Source organism: Schistocerca serialis, chromosome 10 (assembly GCF_023864345.2).
Source record: "Schistocerca serialis cubense isolate TAMUIC-IGC-003099 chromosome 10, iqSchSeri2.2, whole genome shotgun sequence".
Lineage (NCBI taxonomy): Eukaryota > Metazoa > Arthropoda > Insecta > Orthoptera > Acrididae > Schistocerca > Schistocerca serialis.
In genome coordinates, this window is record NC_064647.1 from 211,472,614 (window position 1) to 211,495,335 (window position 22,722).

At 45.2% G+C, this 22,722-nt stretch overlaps 1 protein-coding gene across 1 annotated transcript in view; it reads left to right on the forward strand.

Moving 5' to 3' along the window:
* Window positions 1-22,722, forward strand: part of LOC126424790 (RAC serine/threonine-protein kinase) — a 770,672-nt gene that overhangs the window by 663,487 nt on the left and 84,463 nt on the right. Inside the window, exon 3 of the mRNA XM_050087562.1 lies at window positions 2,971-3,205. Within this exon, the coding sequence (XP_049943519.1) occupies window positions 2,971-3,205 (235 nt within the window). The remainder of the gene's footprint in view (window positions 1-2,970; window positions 3,206-22,722) is intronic.

Below are 22,722 nucleotides of genomic sequence, written 5' to 3' on the forward strand. Positions count from 1 at the left end.
ACAGCAACCAAAACATTGCATTGAAATAAGCGTTCAGTTCTAAGTGCTGTGGAATGTGGGAAAAAACCGCAAATTGGCGTTCATAAGAAGAAGAACAACACCAAAAATGCAACAGGAGCGTGATATGTAAGAAATTGTCCACGCAACCTATAAGCACAGTTTAAAACATTACTACTTAATAGGTAATACCAAACCACCTGAACTGTTTATAACCTATAGGTACAGTGACAAAAATGTAAATTAAATAGCAAACATATGTACATATTCCAGGCCACTGGTGGTGCCTTGCAGAAAATAAAGGCGAAACGCGTATGGCACTAAAATTGTGTTTTATTCAGTTGCTGGCAGACGGTCCATATGTAAAAATTATCAATATACCGTAATATTACACGCAACTGAGGAGGACAGGACTACAAAAGTTGAAGATATCGGTAAACTTCGGTTACACGATAAATCAGTGTAATCTAAAAGCCTTAAATTGAACTAAATACCTAGGTATGACACTTACGAACAACTTAAATTGTAAGGAACACATAGAAAATGTTGTGGGGAAGGCTAACCAGAGACTGCGTTTTGTTGACAGGACATTTGGAACATGTAACAGATCTGCTAAGAAGACTGCATACACTACACTTGTCCGTCCTCTTTTAGGATACTGCTACGCCGTGTGGGATCCTTACCAGATAGGACTGACGGAGTACATCGATAAAGTTCAAAGAAAGGCAGCACATTTTGTATTATCGAAAAATAGAGGAGAGAGTGTCACAAATGATACAGGAGTTTGGCTAGACATCAATAAAAGAGAGGCGTTTTTCGTTGCGACGGAATCTTCTCACGAAATTCAGATCACCAACGTTCTCCTTCGAATGTAAAAATATTTTGTTGACACCGACTTACATAGGGAGAAACGATCACCACGATAAAATAAGGGAAATTAGAGCTTGTACGGAAAGATACAGGTGTTAGTTCTTTCCGCGCCCTGTACGAGATTGGAGTAATAGATAATTGTGAAGGTGGTTCGATGAACCCTCTGCCAGGCACTTAAATGTGATTTGCAGAGTATCCATGTAGATGTAGATTTTCTGTGCTCTGAGACGTTCTGTATACACTACTGGCCATTAAAATTACTACACCAAGAAGAAATGCACATGATAAACGGGTATTCATTGGACAAATAGATTTTACTAGAACTGATATGTGATTAAATTTTCACGCAATTTGGGTGCATAGAACCTGAAAAATCAGTACCCAAAACAACCACCTCTGGCCGTAATAACGGCCTTGTTACGCCTGGGCATTGAGTGAAACAGAGCTTGGATGGCGCGTACAGGTACAGCTGCCCATGCAGATTCAACACGTTACCACAGTTCATCAAGAGTAGTGACTGGCGTATTGTGACGAGACAGTTGCTCGGCCACCATTGACCAGACGTTTTCAATTGGTGAGAGGTCTGGAGAATGTGCTGGCCAGGGCAGCAGTCGAACATTTTCTGTATCCAGAAAGGCCCATACGGGGCCTGCAACATGCGGTCGTGCGTTATTCTGCTGAAATGTAGGGTTTCGCAGGGATCGAACGAAGGGTAGAGCCGGGAGTCGTATCACCTCTGAAATGTAACGTCCACTGTTCAAAGTGCCGTCAATGCGAACAAGAGGTGACAGAGACGTGTAACCAATGGCACCCCATACCCTCACGCCGGGTGATACGCCAGTATGGCGATGACGAATACACGCATTCAGTGTGCGTTCACTGCGATGTCGCCAAACATGGATGCGACCATCATGATGCTGTAAACAGAACCTGGATTCATCCGAAAAAATTCGTGCACCCAGGTTCGTTGTCGAGTACACCATCGCAGGCGCTCTTGTCTGTGATGCAGCGTCAAGGGTAACCGCAGCTATATTATCCGAGCTGATAGTCCATGCTGCTGCAAACGTCCCCATCTGTTGACTCAGGGATCGAGACGTGGCTGCACGATCCGTTACAACCCTGCGGATAAGATGCCTGTCATCTCGACTGCTAGTGATAGGAGGCCGTTGGCATCCAGCACGGCATTCCGTAGTACCCTCCTGAACCCACCGATTCCATATTCTGCTAACAGTCATTGGATCTCGACCAACGCGAGCAGCAATGTTGCGATACGATAAACCGCAATCGCGATAGGCTACAATCCGACCTGCATCAAAGTCGGAAACGTGATGGTACGCATGTCTCCTCCTTACACGAGGCACCACAACAACGTTTCACCAGGCAACGCCGGTCAACTGCTTTTTGTGTATGAGAAATCGGTTGGAAACATCCCTTATGTGAGGACGTTGTAGGTGTCGCCAACGGCGCCAACCTTTTGTGAATGCTCTGAGAAGCTAATCATTTGCATATCACAGCATCTTCTTCATGTCGTTTAAATTTCGCGTCTGTGGCACGTCATCTTCGTGGTGTAGCAGTTTTAACGGCCAGCCCGCATCCCGTGGTCGTGCGGTAGCGTTCTCGCTTCCCACGCCCGGGTTCCCGGGTTCGATTCCCGGCGGGGTCAGGGATTTTCTCTGCCTCGTGATGGCTGGGTGTTGTGTGCTGTCCTTAGGTTAGTTAGGTTTAAGTAGTTCTAAGTTCTAGGGGACTTATGACCACAGCAGTTGAGTCCCATAGTGCTCAGAGCCATTTGAACCAATTTTTTTTAACGGCCAGTAATGTATATGATTCTAAAATTCGTACATGTTTGGCCCATGTATACAGATTGACAGCAGTTACAGGTTAATTGGTGTATACCATATGGGCTGTATTTGTCAGTGGTGGTGGTATGTCCCCCAAGTCATATCTGGATAAAACAAAAACCATCTAAAATATGATTTCTAATATTGGTATCATTAATCTTTGCAGTGGCGCAGTGCTTCTGGAAACGGAGTATGGTATTGTACACGTTGGCAGGCGGCAGAGGGCGTGTGGACTGACGTGGGGTTTGTGGCGCTGTTGCAGGGGAGCACATCAAGAACTGGCGGTCGCGCTACTTCGTGCTGCTGGACGACGGCTCGCTGGTGGGCTTCAAGAACAAGCCGGAGCACGCGCTCTCCGACCCGCTCAACAACTTCACCGTCAAGGGCTGCCAGATCATGTCGGTGGACCGGCCCAAGCCCTACACCTTCATCATCCGCGGCCTCCAGTGGACCACCGTCATCGAGCGCACCTTCCACGTCGAGTCCGACAAGGAGAGGTTCGTAGTGCACTCCTTGGCCCAAGGTGCAGGCCTAATTTTGCATTCGCCAAGTATTCCTTGTGTCAAACATTGGAATGGAAATGGACGTTTGGCGTCACTGGCCCACAGTTAGAAACGGCGAGTGCAGTGGTTCATGGAGCATAACTCGCGGTTTAAAACTCCTTTCGAACAGACCATGAAGGCCCAAAGGTACCAATTTTTTTTCCCAATTTGTGAAACATTCATAACCCACTTTCTGACACTTTTGACTGGGTGTATTAAGACTAACTATCTCTGCTATTAGTGCTACAGAAGTGGTTTATTAATGGATGCACACTATCTATTTATTACGCCTCTGGAATCTTGCCAGAGAGTTGCCCGTCCGTAGCCACGTGGAGGCGGGCCGCCACTACTAGAAGAAACCACTCCATTTATACTTCTCTTTTATTCCCCCCACCACCATACTGATCTAACTACAACTACTAGCTACTACAATTCAAAGACTTAAACAAAAGTAGTATTTACATATTTACAGTTGCGCATTAGATCTGAAGCGCATTTATCCTCTCCCAAGGTAGGCTCGCTGGGCCTCCCTTGAGATTTTATTCACTAATTTTGCGAAATTGCTAAACAATTCGCCATTTGTTAATATATCATGTCTGCAGAAGCTGTCTCTCAACTGAGACAGCCTGTTCGTATATTGGACACTCAAACACTGTGTGTTCTGGCGATCCTGCGCGGGCATCAGTCACACTCCCTATTTTATGCAGGTACGTGGGATAGGGACCGTGGCCTGTAAGGAAGTGAACTAGGCCCTGTGAGGGCTTCATTATCTTGTTCTTTAGTCTTTCCCTTCTGTGGGTAGAAACCCATGGACTCTACGGCCTGTACTGGACCCGTCCCATTCGTCCTGCCAAATGTCGAGCATTTTTTCTCGGATGGATTTGACGCTTACCAGTGGAGTGCCCATTATATTTTGCACCATATCGATGTTCTGTTTGCGCAGCCAGTAGAAGGCTGCGTGCTGCCTTATTATCAGGTCTAGTGGACATAGACCCATAATTACCAACAGTGCATCTGTTGGACTTGTGTTGAATGCTCCAATGCATCTCAACAGAACGTTCCTCTGTATTCGCTTGACAGCAGCGGCAGGCCGCACAAGAGCCAACTTGTGGGCCCACACACTGGATGCGTGCCCTACTATTGGTGCCAATATACTGTTGTGATAGATATTTATTGCCTTTGACGGCAGATGAAATCATCTTTGTCCAATTGATATTATCTTATTGAACAGAGCTAAGGACTTTGTCGTTACTTGCTCAATATGCGGAATGAAACTCCAATTCTCATCTAGATATACCCCTAGGTAACGGGCATACCTCTGTCGCGACACTGCCTGGCCATTAATTCTGACTGTTGGGTCCCTATTTAACTTGCCTTTTAAGAGCATATATAGCGATTTTTGTGGTGCAATAGACATTTTAGTCTTCTCTCACCAGTTTGTTAACAGCCCAATAGCCAGTCGTGATCGCTCTTGTATCAAAGGTACCGACCGGCCACCGTGTCATCCTCAGACGTCACTGGATGCGGTTACGGAGGGGCATGTGGTCAGCACACCGCTCTCCCGACCGTATGTCAGCTTACGAGACCGAAGCCGCTACTTCTCAATCAAGTAGCTCCTCAGTTTGCCTCACAAGGGCTGCGTGCACCCCACTTGCCAACAGCGCTTGGCAGACCGGATGGTCACCCATCCAAGTGCTAGGCCAGCCCGACAGCGCTTAACTTCGTGATCTGACGGAAACCGGTGTTACCACTGCGGCAAGGCCGTTGGCAACTCGCGGTTTAACAGTGCCCCAAATTCGGCAGTTCTGTATATTCACTGCACACAGTAAAAATAATGTGCTTCGTCACTCCATAGAATGTTGCCCGTCACATGTCATCAACTTCGATTCGTGCCAGAAATTGAAAAGCAAATTCAGAACATTGCAGCGGATCATGAGGTTGCAATTACTGCACCGTCTGGATCTTGAACGGGTCCCAGTTTAGAATGGACCACAAAACTTTCCGTTCTGTTACCACGGGACGGACAGTTCTCGTGACATTGCACGAGCACTATCGCTACCACGGCGGTTCATCTCCTGCATCGGCGGTCTAGGTGAGGGCTCACGATTGCGGTTCGCGTCCGGTCGCTTCCGTCTGAACTGGAGGCCTTCCCGTTACAAACTCTCCTCGAGGTCCATTCACGTACACCTCCATGGTGTACACCTTGGCTGCAGATTCTTCTGGACCTTTCGCATGGCCCTAAGGACCGTTAACCCTGCGGTTCTCCGCCATCACTTCCTCTCGATTCTCGGAATGTACCGAGACCGTGACGTGGTTTACACCGAAGGCTCGATGGCTGATGGTCACGCAGGCATGGAGGACATATTGAACACCACTGCTTGGCAGATGGCTGCAGTGTTTGCACTGCAGACCTGGCGGCCATATCTCGTGCTCTTGAGCACATCCGCTCACTTCAGCATACTCAGCATACTCAGAATTTGTTCAAATGGCTGTAAGCACTATGGAACTTAACGTCTGAGGTCATCCGTCCCATAGACTTAGAACTGCGTAAACCGAACTACCCTAAGAACATCACACACATCCATGCCCAAGGCAGGATTCGAACCTGCGACCGTAGCAGTAGCTGGCCTCCGGAATGAAGCGCCTAGAACCTCTCGACCATCAGAATTTGTAAATGCGTGCGCCGAGCGTAAGCGATAGAGTGGAATTGCCTAGCAAATCGCAGTCAAAGTGTTAACTAAACTCAAGTAGAACTTTCGAAACAAATTGCAGTCGATAATTAAGCCCATAGCAACTGGAGTACAACACGCGAAATGAAGACTTAGCTATGTAACCAAGTCAAACTGTACAACGAAAAACAATGGACACACATTATGTGAAACGTTTTATTCGAATTAGTCTACAGTGCTACCTGCTAGAAACTTATTGTTCCTTCTGAAAAGCTTTGCGTCATCCAGTATTTGCCCGCAGTTGGCAGTGCCTATTTTTAGATTACTCTTACACGGCTGGATGTTCGAGGTCTAGCAGCTACTTAGCGGCGATTTCCCCCCACCCCCACCCCCCTCTTTCTCTATCTGTCATTCATTTCCACGCAAGACGTTATAAATCCGCTTTTATAAAAAGTTCAGATACATGTACATTTATTTGCATGAAAATAAAATAATCATTTGAGCAGTAAAAGGACTCAATTGCTTAGAAGCAACATCATATTTTTATACGAATAAAAACAGCTTTTTTAAAAATAACAGCCTCGGTTGCAATTAGTCACACTTGATAACAAGTTTTGGACACATTTGATTATCATCTTCAGATGTAAACATAAGACAAAATATTAATTTTTTTGGTGAAACCTCTAAGGCTTTTGACATCAAAACTGGGGTAAGACAAGCAGATGGACTGTCCTCACTGCTGTTCAGTTGTGTACTAGAGAAGATAATCAGAGAATCGTAAAAAGGATAGAAGAAGGAAGAATTAAAAAAAAAACTGGAGAAAAGGGGATAATCTGAGTTTCGATTGATTGGCTTTTGAAGACGATCTTGCATCTATGGAAGATGCAACTATGCAGATATGTCTCCTACACGAGACTGCTTCAAAATCTGGCTTATGTATATCTGTTCAAAAAGCAAAGTCTATGACAAATGCGAAGAAGGTACCGAAATACTAGGAAACGGATTATGGAAGAATAAAAAAAAAGGCGACAAACTTTGAATACGTAGGTGAAAATACTTTTGGACAAAGAAGCTAACTTATCAAGGACAAGGAAAATAAGGTGGCTTTTTAATTAACAGAAAATCTGTAGACTGGTCCCGGCGGAGGTTCGAGTCCTCCCTCGGGCATGGATGTGTGTTGGCTCTGAGCACAATGGGACTTAACTTCTGAGGTCATCAGTCCCCTAGAACGTAGAACTACTTAAACCTAAGGCATCACACACATCCATGCCCGAGGCAGGATTCGAACCTGCGACCGTAGCGGTCGCGCGGTGTGTGTGTGTGTGTGTGTGTGTGTGTGTGTGTGTGTGTGTGTGTGTGTGTGTGTTTGTCCTTAGGATAATTTAGGTTAAGTAGTGTGTAAGCTTAGGGACTGATGACCTTAGCAGTTAAGTTCCATAAGATTTCACACACATTTGAACATTAGTTTGAAAATCTGTATAACAAGAAATCTATTTTCGTAAAAGCAAAACTCTGGCACTACAACACTGTCATTAGACCAGAGTGGCTTTATGCTTCGGAATGCCTTTCGTTAAATACAGCCAAAGAACTAGGTGAACTAGAAAAGAGGAGGAGGAAATAATCTGGAAAATCTTGGGATCAAAATATGACAAACGGAAATAGAAATTAAGAAATAATCTTGAACGTATTAAAAATAGAAGAAATATTAGACCAATGACGGAGCGGAGAACTGTATTCTATAGACACCTGACACTGCTAGATAAAAAGAGGTAATAATTTTTATAACTTTTTTTGATAGGAACCCGAAAATGGTTCAAATGGCTCTGAGCACTATGGGACTTTACATCTGAGGTCATCAGTCCCCTAGAACTTAGAACTACTTAAAGCGAACTAACCTAAGGACATCGCACACATCGATGCCCGCGACAGGATTCGAACCTGCGACCGTAGCAGTCGCGCGATTCCAGACTAAAGCGCCTAGATCCGCTCGGCCACCACGGCCACAAACCCGAAAACATCAGTGACATGGATCAAAGAAGTTAACTCAGATCTGAGAGAAATGGAAATAACAGAGCAAAAAATATGAGAGGAAAGTTGAGAGCAAAAGTAAAAAGTTTCAAGGGCTTCCACGGCAACTCAAGAAGAGAGACAGACGCAGTGTGGATAGAAGTAAGAAGAGAAAAACATAAGGAAAGAGTGAAAAACTACTCGAAAACAGGAAAGGAGAAGAGAAAGAAGACATAAGTTATGTCATGTGGTCCTTCGTAAGAAACACCAGTAAAAATATTAACAAATAAGTATTTGAAGTATTATTATTTTATTTTTAGATCTGAAGAATGATCATTAAGTGTGACCGAAACCAGGTGTCAAGTGTGACTAATTGCAACTAAGACTTTAAATAAATATTTTTAAAAAAATCCCGTTGCGGCTTCTGTGGTGGTAATATCTTACCCGTTACAAAAATAGATTATGCTTCCAATCCATATGTGGCATACAGCAAACCAGTGCTTAACAGTATTGGTTAAAAACAGTCTTGTTTGCAATTTTAGTTTTAATGCCTTATGCATTATGCTTACTACCTGAGCCCCATCTTATTCTGTTACTCGCCCCTGTGAGCGGCAACCCGTTATGAAGGTCTTGGAGTCACTCACGTCCATCTAGAAAAGATCAACCTGAAGATGTCTAAATAAGGCGGAACGCGTAGTTGAAAAATAAAAAACTAAAATTACAACCAAGACTGTTTTTAACCAATACTAAAAATAGATTAATATAAATACTTCCTTAGAACCAGTCAGTCCCCTTTAATAGAAAAAAAAGCTGCAATTTTTCCTCTGAATTTTAAAGTGGTTGTACATAGAGGGTGAAGACACCGCCCTCGCTGTTGTGGCTCGCGACGCTACCCGACTCGCGAAACAGGAGCAAGCTTAAAGGCCCGCCGCATGTGCGATCACCAGGCGCCGCCCCGCCTATGTAAACAGTTTTCGCGCCTCGCCGTACCACGTACCGCGCAGAACCAGATATTTCCAGTCGCCGTATCGCGGACAGGGGGGGCTTCGATTACATTGTTTGTTTACGGCACCGGCCATTCCTCACGCTAAGGCTGTGCAAATTATTCAAGAGACCGTAGACACTATACTGTAAAGTGAAACGTGTAACGTACCACATAAGACGGACATCCGTAATATTTAACAATGTGCTGTATAGTACCAAACGCCTAAAAAGGTACAGGCTTCCGATTGCAGGTTGCCTATCTGGCGACCTCCAGGAACAACAAAAGTTTGATTTTCAGTGTTTCCAATAATTATTGACCGAATTCAAAAATTTTAAATGCTGTCATGATCTACTCATTAAGTGGCATAATCTTGCGTTAAAAATTTAGCACACAAACTCGAGTATTACAGTTAGAAACTGTGTGTATTGTGTCTTCGGACATTGTAGCTCACGGCGCGAAAATTATTCAGACTATATTCATCCACTATTTGAGAATGGCAGGACGTAGTGACTTCTAACAAAATTTACTTATAATTTCCAAACTTTTCCAAACATTTTCTTGCTGACATCCAGCACATATTAATGAAACGAAAAAACATCTTCGCTTACTGTATTTTAGCCGTTCATGCAGTAAAACTGCCGCTTCAGACGTCCTGTTTTAATTAATTGCTTGTGTACTATGTATTATATTGGCACTATACTTTGCAAGACAATATTCACAAAGGGAACAGCGAGCGGGGCTATAAGAATGATTTGAGCGTAAGTCAAATTATTTCGGAAGATTTTTAAATAAATTTCCGCTTTAGATATGTAGTGTTACTTCTATGGGTATGCCTATCCTACTGATGAAAGATGATTGTACAGGTTTGTCAGACATTTATGTTACGCTATTTTTCGATTTACCCTCCCGATCGGACAAAAGTGCATTATAGTGGGGCTTTCGATTAGCGGTCGGGGTATTTGAATAAGGTAAATTATTGGTATATACACAGTTAAATTACACTAAAGAGACAAAGAAACTGGTTCACCTGCCTAATAACGCGTACCGAGCCCACGGAAGTGCCGCAACACGACGTGGTATGGACTCGACTAATGTCTGAAGCAGTGCTGGAGGGAACTGAAACGATGAATCCTGTAGGGCTGTCCATGAATCCGTAAGAATACGAGGGGGTGGAGATCTCTTCTGAACAGCAAGTTGCAAAGCATCACAGATATGCTCAATAATGTTCACGTCTGGGGTGTTTGGTGACTAACGGAAGTGTTTAAACTCAGAAGAGTGTTGCTGGAGCCACTCGACTAATGTCTGAAGCAGTGCTGGAGGGAACTGAAACGATGAATCCTGTAGGGCTGTCCATGAATCCGTAAGAATACGACGGGGTGGAGATCTCTTCTGAACAGCAAGTTGCAAAGCATCACAGATATGCTCAATAATGTTCACGTCTGGGGTGTTTGGTGACTAACGGAAGTGTTTAAACTCAGAAGAGTGTTGCTGGAGCCACTCGACTAATGTCTGAAGCAGTGCTGGAGGGAACTGAAACGATGAATCCTGTAGGGCTGTCCATGAATCCGTAAGAATACGACGGGGTGGAGATCTCTTCTGAACAGCAAGTTGCAAAGCATCACAGATATGCTCAATAATGTTCACGTCTGGGGTGTTTGGTGACTAACGGAAGTGTTTAAACTCAGAAGAGTGTTGCTGGAACCACTCTCTAGCAATTCTGGACGTGTGGGGTGTCGCATTGTCCTGCTGGAATTGTCTAGTGTCTGTCGGAATACATAATGGACACGAATGGATGGAGGTAACCAGACAGGATACTTACGTACGTGCCACCTGTCAGAGTCATATCTAGACGTATCAGGGGTCCCATATCACTCCAACTGGACACTTTCCACACCATTACAGAGCCTCCACCAGCTTGAACAGTCCCCTGCTGACACGCAGGCTCCATGGGGTTGTCTCCATACCCATACACGCCCATCCGCTCGATACAATTTCAAACGAGACTTGTCCAACCAGGCAACATGTTTCCAGCCATCAACAGTCGAATTTCGGTGTTGGCGGGCCCAGGTGAGGCGTAAAGATTTGTGTCGTGCAGTCATCGAGTGTACACGAGTGGGCCTTCTGCTCCGAAAGCCCATATCGATGATATTTCATTGATTGGTTCGCACGCTGACACCTGTTGATGGCCTAGCATTGAAATGTGCAGCAATCTGCGGAATGGTTGCACTTCTGTTGCGTTGGACGAGTCTCTTCAGTCGTCTTTGGTCGCGTTCTTGCAGGATCTTTTTCCGACCGCAGCGATGTCGAGGATTTGATGTTTTACTGCAGTCCTGATATTTACGATACACTCTTGAAATGGTCGTACAGGAAAATCCTCACTTCATCGCTACGTAGGAGATGCCGTGTCCCATCGCTCGTGCGCCGACTATAATACCATGTTCAAACTCACTCAATGTTGATATCCTGCAGTCGTAGCAGCAGCAACCGGTCTAACAACTGCGTCAGAGACTTGTTGTCTTACACAGGCGTTGCCGACCGCAGCGCCGTCTTCTGCCTGTTTACATATCTGTGTATTTGAATACGCATGCCTATACCAGTTTCTTTGGCGCTTCAGTGTATATCAATTTTTTTTTAAGATTATTAACTAAATTTTCGTTTTAGGCATGTAGTTTTACTTCTATCCTACTGATGAAAGGTGGTTGTACAGGGTTGTCAAACATTTATGTTAGGCTGTTATTCGATTTACCCTCCCGACTGGACAAAAGTGGAATCTAGCGGCGCTATTCGAATAGTGGCCGGGGCTATTTGATTAAGATAAATTATGGACAGATACACAGCTAAATTACATGGAAGGTTAGCTGAAAATACGCTAATTTCTATTTAACACTCATTACCCCTAGAATACAGTAATAACTGCAATGCTGATTTCACATGATGAAAGTAGTATTTCACATTAATTGAAAGTAGTTTTTGTGAAATGTTTCTGCTCTCGTAAGTCACCTGGAGAGTCGTCAGAAAAATTGAATACAGCCTCCTGCACCGGCACGGAATTCTTGATGCCAGGTGGTACACTTTTGGCATTGCATTCATTCACATTTTTTGATCATCTGCAACACTTGACTATTTCTTCTGGCAGAATCCATATTTACGTGAATCATTTAGGGGCACAGGATTGTTGACACTGCAATCTGAATCGGTGTCTACAACTTTTCTTTTGTTTGCTGTCTTCTTGGATAGGCCATCATTAGCTCTCTTACTGTTACTGGCACTACTTTTCCGTCACCATTAGGTTCAGAAGCTTTCTTATTTTGCTACTTCTTGCATCGGTAGGTCACACTATTTCTTTGCCCTCACTACAGCTATGTTCTCTGGAGATGTGTGACGAGCGTTTGGTATATCTCTGGAGATCTTTCTTTCACGATAACTTTTGTGGAGAAGGAAGGATATTCCGAGTGGATTCTTCTAGGATAGCTATTAACGAATTACCGATTGTTACTCTCTTTTCTGTGTTTGCTCTTAGGGCTTCAGAAGGAGCAAACCAGTTATCCTCAATCGAATTTGGGTTAAATGGGTAAATCCCCATCCAGGAAAATCCACTTGCAGAAAAGTAAACTGACGCAGTTGACATCCAAGAAGTTAGGGCTGTTGCAAGAATATTTCCTCATTTATCCAGCTACTTTCAGTCAGGCGTGAAATGAACCCACTGGGAAAGTGAACTGTCAGCTCCGACCAGTGTCTTAGGCCCTTCGAGATAACAAGTGGTGGTAAACTTGCTGCGTTGCAACAAGCAGTAACCGTAACATTGTCACCTCTTTAAGCGCTGGTTGAAGAAAGCACCAATGGAAAATAATGACTGAACATGAAAAGTGTTCGGTCACTAACGTCCACTAACCATCTGCCGTCGACGCCTCTGTTCCAGCCGCGATCCTCAGAAAACACGTCATACAGAATAAAAACCATATAAAAGTGATATGGTGTTTGATAGAATTAAAAGGCGGGAGAACTGTAACTTCATACTACACACATCAAAAAAAGTTTGACGTCAGCTCGATTCCGAGAGTTCCGGAACCTATACAGAAAATTGGAATAGAGATCAACATAAACATAAATTCTGCCCTTTTTACTGCTCATGAAAACCACACAGTGCATTTTGCACAACCATACAGCGAGACCTTCAGAGGTGGTGGTCCAGATTGCTGTACACACCGGTACCTCTAATACCCAGCAGCGCGTCCTCTTGCATTGATGCATGCCTGTATTCGTCGTGGCATACTATCCACAAGTTCATCAAGGTACTTTTGATCCAGATTGGCCGCGCGGGATTAGCCGAGCGGTCTTAGGCGCTGTAGTCACGGACTGTGCGGCTGGTCCGGCGGAGGTTCGAGTCCTACCTCGGGCATGGATGTGTGTGTTTGTCCTTAGGATAATTCAGTTTAAGTAATGTGTAAGCTTAGGGACTGATGACCTTAGCAGTTAAGTCTCATAAGATTTCACACACATTTGAACATTTGATCCAGCTTGTCCCACTCCTCAACGGCGATTTGGCGTAGATCCCTCAGAGTGGTTCGTGCGTCACGTCGTCCATAAACAGCCCTTCTCAATCTATCCCAGGCATCTTTGATAATGTCTGGAGAATATGCTGGCCACTCTAGTCGAGCGATGTCGTTATTCTGAAGGAAGTCATTCACAAGATGTACACGATGGGGGCGCGAATTGTCGTTCACGAAGACGAATGCCTCGCCAATATGCTGCCAATATGGTTGCAATATCGATCGGAGGCTGGTATTCACGTAACGTACAGCCGTTACGGCGCCTTCCGTGACCACCAGCTTCGTACGTCGGCCACCCCAAAACAGAAGGGAACCTCCACCCTCGGTGGATAGTGTGTCTGAGGAGTTCAGCCTGACCGGGTTCCCTCCAAACACGTCTCCGACGATTGTCTGGTTGAAGGAATACGCGACACTCATCGGTGAAGAGAACGTGATGCCAGTTCTGTGCGGTCCATTCGGCATGTTGTTGGGCTCATCTGTACCGCACTGCATGGTGTCGTGGTTGCAAAGGTGGACCTCGCCATGGACGTCGGGAGTGAAGTTGCGCATCATGCAGCCTATTGCGCACAGTTTGAGTCGTAACACGACGTCTTGTGGCTGCACGAAAAGCATTATTTAACATTGTGGCTTTGCTGTCAGGGTTCCTCCGAGCAATAATCCGTAGGTAGCCATCGTCCACTGCAGTAGTAGACCTTGGAGGGGTCTGAGCGAGGCACGTCATCGACAGTTCCTGTCTCTCTGTATGTCCTCCTCGTCCGAACAACGTCGCTTTGGTTCACTGTGAGACACCTGGACACTTCCCTTGTTGAGAGCCCTTTGTGGCACAAAGTAACAGTGCGGACGCGATCGAACCGCGGTATTGACCATCTAGGCATGGTTGAACTACAGACAACGCGAGCCGTGTACCTCTGTGAACTGATCGGCCGTTGGACCACCTCCGTCTAATAGCCGCTGCTCATGCATGGTTGTTTACATCTTTGGGCGGGTTTAGTGGCATCTCTGAACAATCAAAGGGACTGTGTCTGTGGTACAGTATCCACAGTCAACGTCTATCTTCAGGAGTTTTGGGAACCGGGGTGATGCAAAACTTTTTTTGATATGTGTATATTGAGAAAACCTAATTATCATAACAAACTTTACAATGAGCACAGCAGAATGGCGTCCTTATCTTACGAGAGCTAGACAACGAAAGATTAAACTCACAAGATATAACACAACATACGGAGTGCAAAAGTATCAGACGAATGAAATTAGTCCAGCGATTAGGTATGAAATTTTTCAGGAGTTGATACACTCGTGTGAATGCGTAAATTTAAAGTAAAGTGCATCGTTTAGAGAGTTACTTCAAAAACAGTTCTTACGTACAAAATAGGATCAAATTTGAAGTAATAATACACGGTGGGTGCTTCCGTAACCAAGGTAGACGAAATGCTGGTGATTCAAGACACGCTACCGAAGATTCATACTGCATGCGAAGAAAACGGAAATGCATCATCCGATCTGTCACAACGCTGAGAAAGTGTGTGTGTTCATTGGTCGTGGCAGACGATTATTGAAGAGAATTGCGACGAAACATAGAGAGGACAACAGCTGCAAAAGTCACTGCTAAATGCCGCACACGCGGACCGTCAGCACCAAGACTCCACGAAGGAAGCTCCATAAGCAGAGTATTTCAAGGCGCTGCAGTCCCAAAACCACTAGTCACTGATGCTAACGCCTGTCGTAGGAAAACGGAGCCACAAAATCCGGACCGTGGAGCAATGGAAGAAAGTCGTTCGCTCGTATGAGTCTTGTTTCATTCTGAAACTTCCTGGCAGATTAAAACTGTGTGCCGGACCTAGACTCGAACTCGGGACGCAGAGTACTTGCCCGCGAAAGGCAAGTTCGAATCTCGGTCCTACACAGTTTTAATCTGCCAGGAAGTTTACTATCAGCGCACACTCCGCTGCAGAGTGAAAATCTCATTCTTGTTTCATTGTACCCATGTATGGAAGTGAAACATGGACGATAAATAGTTTGGACAAGAAGAGAATAGAAGCTTTCGAAATGTGGTGCTACAGAAGAATGCTGAAGATTAGATGGGTAGATCACATAAATAATGAGGAGGTACTGAATAGGATTGGGGAGAAGAGGAGTTTGTGGTCCAACTTGACTAGAAGAAGGGATCGGTGGTTACGACATGTTCTGAGGCATCAAGGGATCTCGCCACCTGCTCTGTACGGCCCCACATCAAATATAAATTTAAATGCTAGATGGTGGTTCAAAAAGTCCGGAATTTGTTTTGGGGGACATCGAGGAATATTCCTGCTTCAGTTGCGACAAATGGCGGCGCACCACGTAGTCTTCAAAATGACGTCTCAAACGGGGCTGCAGTCCAAGCGGAGAGCAGTCATTGACTTCCTTTTGGCAGAAAAGTAGATTAGATTAGTACTCGTTCCAATATACAAGATATTACATGACACTTTTTTTGGGTGGGATGTGGGGTAGTTACCCACTTACTATATCCAAAAATTCATCTAATGAGTAGAAGGAGTTGCCATTCAGAAATTCTTTTAATTTCCTTTTAAATGTTATATGGCTATTAGTCAGACTGTTGATGCTATTACGTAAGTGACCAAAGACTTTTGTGGCAGCATAATTAACCCCCTTGTGAGCCAAAATTAGATTTAACCTTGATTAGTGAAGACCATCCTTTCTCCTAGTGTTGTAGCCATGTGCACTGCTATTACTTTTCAATTCGTTCGGATTGTTAATAACAAATTTCATAAGTGAATATATACATTGTGAGGCTACAGTGAAGATTTCTAGCTCTTTAAATAAGTGTCTGCAGGATGATCTTGGATGAGCTCCAGAAATTATTCTGATTACACGCTTTTGTGCAATGAACACTCTTTTACTCAATGATGAGTTACCCCAGAATATGATGTCATACAAAAGCAGAGAATGAAAATAGGCGTGGTAAGCTAATTTACTGAAATGTATATCGCCGAAATTTGCAATGACCCTAATCGCATAAGTAGCTGAAGTCAAACGTTTCAGCAGATCTTCAGTGTGTTTTTTGCAGTTCAACCCCGTCATCAATGCATGCACCTAGAAATTTTGAGTTCGCAGCTCGTGGTAGTGCGGTAGCGTTCTCGCTTCCCACGCCCGGGTTCCCGGGTTCGATTCCCGGCGGGGTCAGGGATTTTCTCTGCCTCGTGATCACTGGGTGTTGTGTGATGTCGTTAGGTTTAAGTAGTTCTAAGTTCTAGGGGACTGATGACCATAGATGTTAAGTCCCATAGTGCTCAGAGCCATTTGAACCATTTTTTAGAAATTTTGAATATTCTACCTTAGCTACCGATTTCTGATCGAAATCTATATTTATTAATGGTGTCATTCCATTTACTGTGTGGAACTGTATGTACTGTGTTTTGTCAAAGTTTAATGAGAGCCCATTTGCAGAGAACCACTTAACGATTTTCTGAAAACCATCGTTTACAATTTCATCAGTTAATTCCTGTCTTTTGGGCGTGATAGCTATACTTGTATCAGTACCGGCTTTGCATCTTCGTGAATATAGAATGGCAAGTCATTAATATACAGGGTGTTACAAAAAGGTACGGCCAAACTTTCAGGAAACATTCCTCACACACAAAGAAAGAAAATATGTTACGTGGACATGTGTCCGGAAACGCTTACTTTCCATGTTACAGCTCATTTTATTACTTCTCTTCAAATCACATTAATGATGGAATGGAAACACACAGCAACAGAACGTACCAGCGTGACTTCAAACACTTTGTGACAGGAAATGTTCAAAATGTCCTCCGTTAGCGAGGATACATGCATCCACCCTCCGTCGCATGGAATCCCTGATGCGCTGATGCAGCCCTGGAGAATGGCGTATTGTATCACAGCCGTCCACAATACGAGCACGAAGAGTCTCTACATTTGGTACCGGGGTTGCGTAGACAAGAGCTTTCAAATGCCCCCCATGAATGAAAGTCAAGAGGGTTGAGGGCAGGAGAGCGTGGAGGCCATGGAATTGGTCCGCCTCTACCAATCCATCGGTCACCGAATCTGTTGTTGAGAAGCGTACGAACACTTCAACTGAAATGTGCAGGAGCTCCATCGTGCATGAACCACATGTTGTGTCGTAGTTGTAAAGGCACATGTTCTAGCAGCACAGGTAGAGTATCCCGTATGAAATCATGATAACGTGCTCCACTGAGCGTAGGTGGAAGAACATGGGGCCCAATCAAGACATCACCAACAATGCCTGCCCAAACGTTCACAGAAAATCTGTGTTTATGACGTGATTGCACAATTGCGTGCGGATTCTCGTCAGCCCACCCAACTGGCGGTGAATCGAGGACGTACAGTACATACTGACGAAACTAAAATGAGCTCTAACATGGAAATTAAGCGTTTCTGGACACATGTCCACATGACATCTTTTCTTTATTTGTGTGTGAGGAATGTTTCCTGAAAGTTTGGCCGTATCTTTTTGTAACACCCTGTATATTAAGAACAGATCGTAAATATTCATAGGCACTTGCACAATGTCTACGGAGGCCTGATAATGAGCAAAAGCACGGTGAGTCGGTGGGCGAGGCGTCTGCCATCATCGCAACAAGGTCGTGGAAACTTGCCCAATCTCCTGCGTGCCGGGCGGGCGCGAACAGCTGCGACTCCTGGTATGTCGGAACGTGGGGACACTCTCATTCCAGGTGATCGACACAGACATCTCACTGCACAACTGGACGTCTCTGTTGGTGGTGCTGACACACTCGTCCTTTGGGTTTTTCGTCACCAGGAGACCATAAAGAGCAACGAAGGATTATCTCTGCGGATCCGTGGGAAACAGTACGTGGACGATGGAGAGGTTATTGATGCTCTGTAGGACGATGGCTCCGAACTCGACCAGTAGAGTGGTACCATGCGTCCATAAAAGCCCCCCAATAAGGTGGCGTATAGCCAAAAGAGTGGGGAACGATAGGGTCAATTGGCATCCTGGATAAAGTCAACCTGATGCCAGAAGAAAGTGTTGCATTGCTTACTGAACGCTCCTTATATTTGTCTGGGATGTAACCTTGTGCGGAGGTGAAATGTGGATGATAAGCAGTTCAGACAAGAAGAGAATAGAAGCTTTTGAAATGTGGTGCTACAGAAGAAGCTAAACAGAGACAAATGCCGCCTTATGCAAGACATTGTTTTATGGTCACCTAGACACGTTTCAGCACTTTTTGTGCTATCTTCAGTGGGTTTATACCTTCTTCTTCATTTTCTTTCTCAAATTAAGCTATTAGTTGTCTGTGCTATTAACTTTAACTCTGCTACACAATCTACAGCTTGTTTCCTTGTTTGCCGGCCGGTCTGGCCGAGCGGTTCTAGGCGTTTCATTCTGGAACCGTGCGACAGCTACGGTCGCAGGTTCGAATCCTGCCTCGGGCATGGATGTGTGTGATGTCCTTAGGTTAGTTAGGTTTAAGTAGTTCTAAGTTCTAGGGGACTGATGACCTCAGATGTTAAGCCCCATAGTGCTCAGAGCCATTTGAATCATTTTGTTTCCTTGTTTGTGTCGAGTTAAACCGCTTATTTTTTTCCTGTTGACTTTACACACTCATTTTCTACTATTTGTTAGCCGAGCGCATTCGCCCCCGATAGAATGCAGTGGTAAGTAGATCCATACTGTCGACTTCGTAAAAATTTTACTCGATTTTTGTAACCACTGAGGTAACATCACATACGCTCTCAACCCTTCAAGTTTCTTTTCGTTTCCGCCTCCGCTTCGCGCAGTCGCCCCCGATAGAATGCAGTGGTAAGTAGATCCATACTGTCGACTTCGTAAAAATTTTACTCGATTTTTGTAACCACTGAGGTGACATCACATACGCTCTCAACCCTTCAAGTTTCTTTTCGTTTCCGCCTCCGCTTCGTGGTGCCTGTTTCTTTGTTTTTGTTTTTGGCAGACACTTGAAAATGCCTCTGAGCACTATGGAACTTAACTTCTGAGGTCATCAGTCCCCTAGAACTTAGAAGTACTTAAACCTAACTAACCTAAGGACATCACACACATCCATGCCCGAGGCAGGATTCGAACCTGCGACCATAGCGGTCGCGCGGTTCCAGACTAGCGCCTAGAACCGCTCGGCCACTCCGGCCGGTCAGACACTTGAAAATGGCTTCACAGGCGTAACTGCGCAGTAGCAAAACAGACAGAATAAAAGCATGTTCTAATCCTGGTTACGGTAGCCAGTGCGTAGATACTACTGTCATTCGAAAAAAAGGAAGAAAAAAACAGGGTGATTCAAAAGGAAAGAATGATTTCAGTTTGTTACAATTGTGAAAGACAGAAAAATAATGTGCATCTTCTGGACATATGACGGTTCGAAGTTTTATGTTAACACAGATAGTATACCTTACACTCAATGTGATCAGCATCCGTTGCTCGAGAAATACGAAATTGGTAGTCCATTTCATTCCACACACAGATCAACAGGTCTCTGTTTATTGAATCGATAGCGTCAACAATTCTACTACGAGGGCAAGTTATGAACCTCTTCTTTCACCTCGTCGTCGGAGCTGAATCGGTTTCCGGCCAAATGTTCTTTTAATCTAGGAAACAGGTGATAGTCACTGGGCGCCAAGTCAGGACTATAGGGTGATTATGTTCCACTGAAACTGTTGCAGGAGAGCAACGCTTTGCCGAGCGAAGTGTGGGCGAGCGTTGTCATGGAGAATGTGTACGCCCTTGCTCAACATTCCTCTTCTCCGGTTCTGAATTGGCCGTCTTAGTTTTTTCAGAGTGTCACAGTACCTGTCAGCGTTAATTGTGGTCCCAGCGATTCAGCTCCGACGACGAGATGAAAGAAGAGGTTCATAACGTTCTGAACGGCGTGGCGGCTAGATGGTATGACATGGGCATACAAAAACTGCCGTAGCGTCTACAAAAATTCATCAGCAGAAATGGTGATTATGTCGAAAAATAGCTAAATGTTCAAGCTGTAAATTGATGTAAGCCATTGTAGAAACAAACAGGTCTATGTACTCATAAAAAATAGGAGACCTTACTTTTGGGATTACCCTCGTACATTAAGTAGAGTTTGGTATAAATCGAGAATTTATGTCTGACGGGAGGCGTGCTGGGGTAGGCGTGGCTGTGGTGACCACTGTGTCCGCCATGTTGTTGTGGTCAGCGCATCCGGGTAGTACGCAGGAGACCCGGGTTCGAATCCCAGCCCAGCACAAATTTTCAACCTTCCCCATTGATTTAAACCAATGCCCATGTAATTCCTTTAAGTCTTGAATAAGATCTTGTTGTCCACCTCATCCAATCCAACTTTGTGGGATGGTGGTGTTGAGATAACGCCGCACCTGAAGGTGAGCGAGAGGCAGGGCGCCGCCATGCATAAAAAAAAAGTATAAACTGTGAAGAGAAACAAGACAAAGCACATTCAGTTTTGGTGAGTCAGCGCGAAGACGCCAACATTTTGTGACCCACAAATGCTTCCATTACGTCGGTTTACTTTACACAGTAGATGAAAAGTTGATTCGTCCGAAGAGATACACTACTGGCCATTAAAACTGCTACACCAAGAAGAAATGCAGATGATAAACAGATATTCATTGGACAAATATATCATACTAGAACTGACATGTGATTACATTTTCACGCAATTTGGGTGCATAGATCCTGAGAAATCAGTACCCAGAACAACCACCTCGGGCCGTAATAACGGCCTTGATACACCTGGGCAGCTTGGATGGCGTGTACAGGTACAGCTGCCCATGCAGCTTCAACACGATACCACAGTTCATCAAGAGTAGTGACTGGCGTGTTGTGACGAGCCAGTTGCTCGGCCACCATTGATGGCTCTGAGCAGTATGGGACTTAACATCTATGGTCATCAGTCCCCTCGAACTTAGAACTACTTAAACCTAACTAACCTAAGGACAACACACAACACCCAGTCATCACGAGGCAGAGAAAATCCCTGACCCCGCCGGGAATCGAACCCGGGAGCCCGGGCGTGGGAAGCGAGGACGCTACTGCACGACCACGAGCTGCGGACGCCACCATTGACCAGACGTTTTCAGTTGGTGAGAGATCTGGAGAATGTGCTGGCCACGGCAGCAGTGGAACATTTTCTGTATCCAGAAAGGCCCGTACAGGACCTGCAACATGTGGTCGTGCATTATCCTGCTGAAATGTAGGGTTTCGCAGGTATCGAATGAAGGGTAGAGCCACGGGTCGTAACACATCTGAAATGTAACGTCCAAACTGCCGTCAATGCGAACAAGAGGTGACCGCGACGTGTAACCAATGGCACCCCATACTATCACGCCGGGTGATATGCCAGTATGGCGATGACGAATACACGCTCCAATGTGCGTTCACCGCGATGTCGCCAGACACGGATGCAACTATCATGATGCTGTAAACAAAACCTGGATTCACCCGAGAAAATGACGTTTTGCCATTCGTGCACGCAGGTTCGTCGTGGAGTATACCATCGCAGGCGCTCCTATCTGTGATGCAGCGTCAAGGGTAACCGCAGTCATGGTCTCCGAGATGATAGTCCATGCTGCTGGAAACGTCGCCGGACTGTGCGTGCAGATGGTTGTCGTATTGCAAACGTCCCCATCTGTTGACTCAGTGATCGAGACGTGGCTGCATGATGCGTTAAGCCACGCGTATAAGACGCCTGTCATATCGACTGCTAGTGATACGAGGCCGTTGGGATCCAGCACGGCGTTCCGTATTACCCTCCTGAAGCCACCGATTCCATATTCTGCTAACAGTCATTGGATCTCGACCGACGGGAGTAGCAATGACGCGATACGATAAACCGCCATCGTGATAGGCTACAATCCGACTTTTATCAAAGTCGTAAACGTGATGGTACGCGTTTCTCCTCCTTACACGAGGCATGACAACAACGTTTCACAAGGGAGCGCCGGTCAACTGCTGTTTGTGTATGAGAAATCGGTTGGAAACTTTCCTGGTGGCAGCACGTTGTAGGTGTCGCCACCGGCGCCAACCTTGTGTGAATGCTGTGGAAAGCGAATCATTTACATATCACAGCATCTTCTTCCTGTCGGTTAAATTTCGCGTCTGTAACACGTCATCTTCGTGGTGTGGCAGTTTTAATGGCCAATAGTGTAAGTCGTTTGGGAAAAGTGTCCTCTCCCATGTCCTTGAGAATGGAAATGCAGAATTCGTACGCTCTGTTATGGTCGCCGGGACGCAATTGCTCACTACTGCGGCTTGTAAGG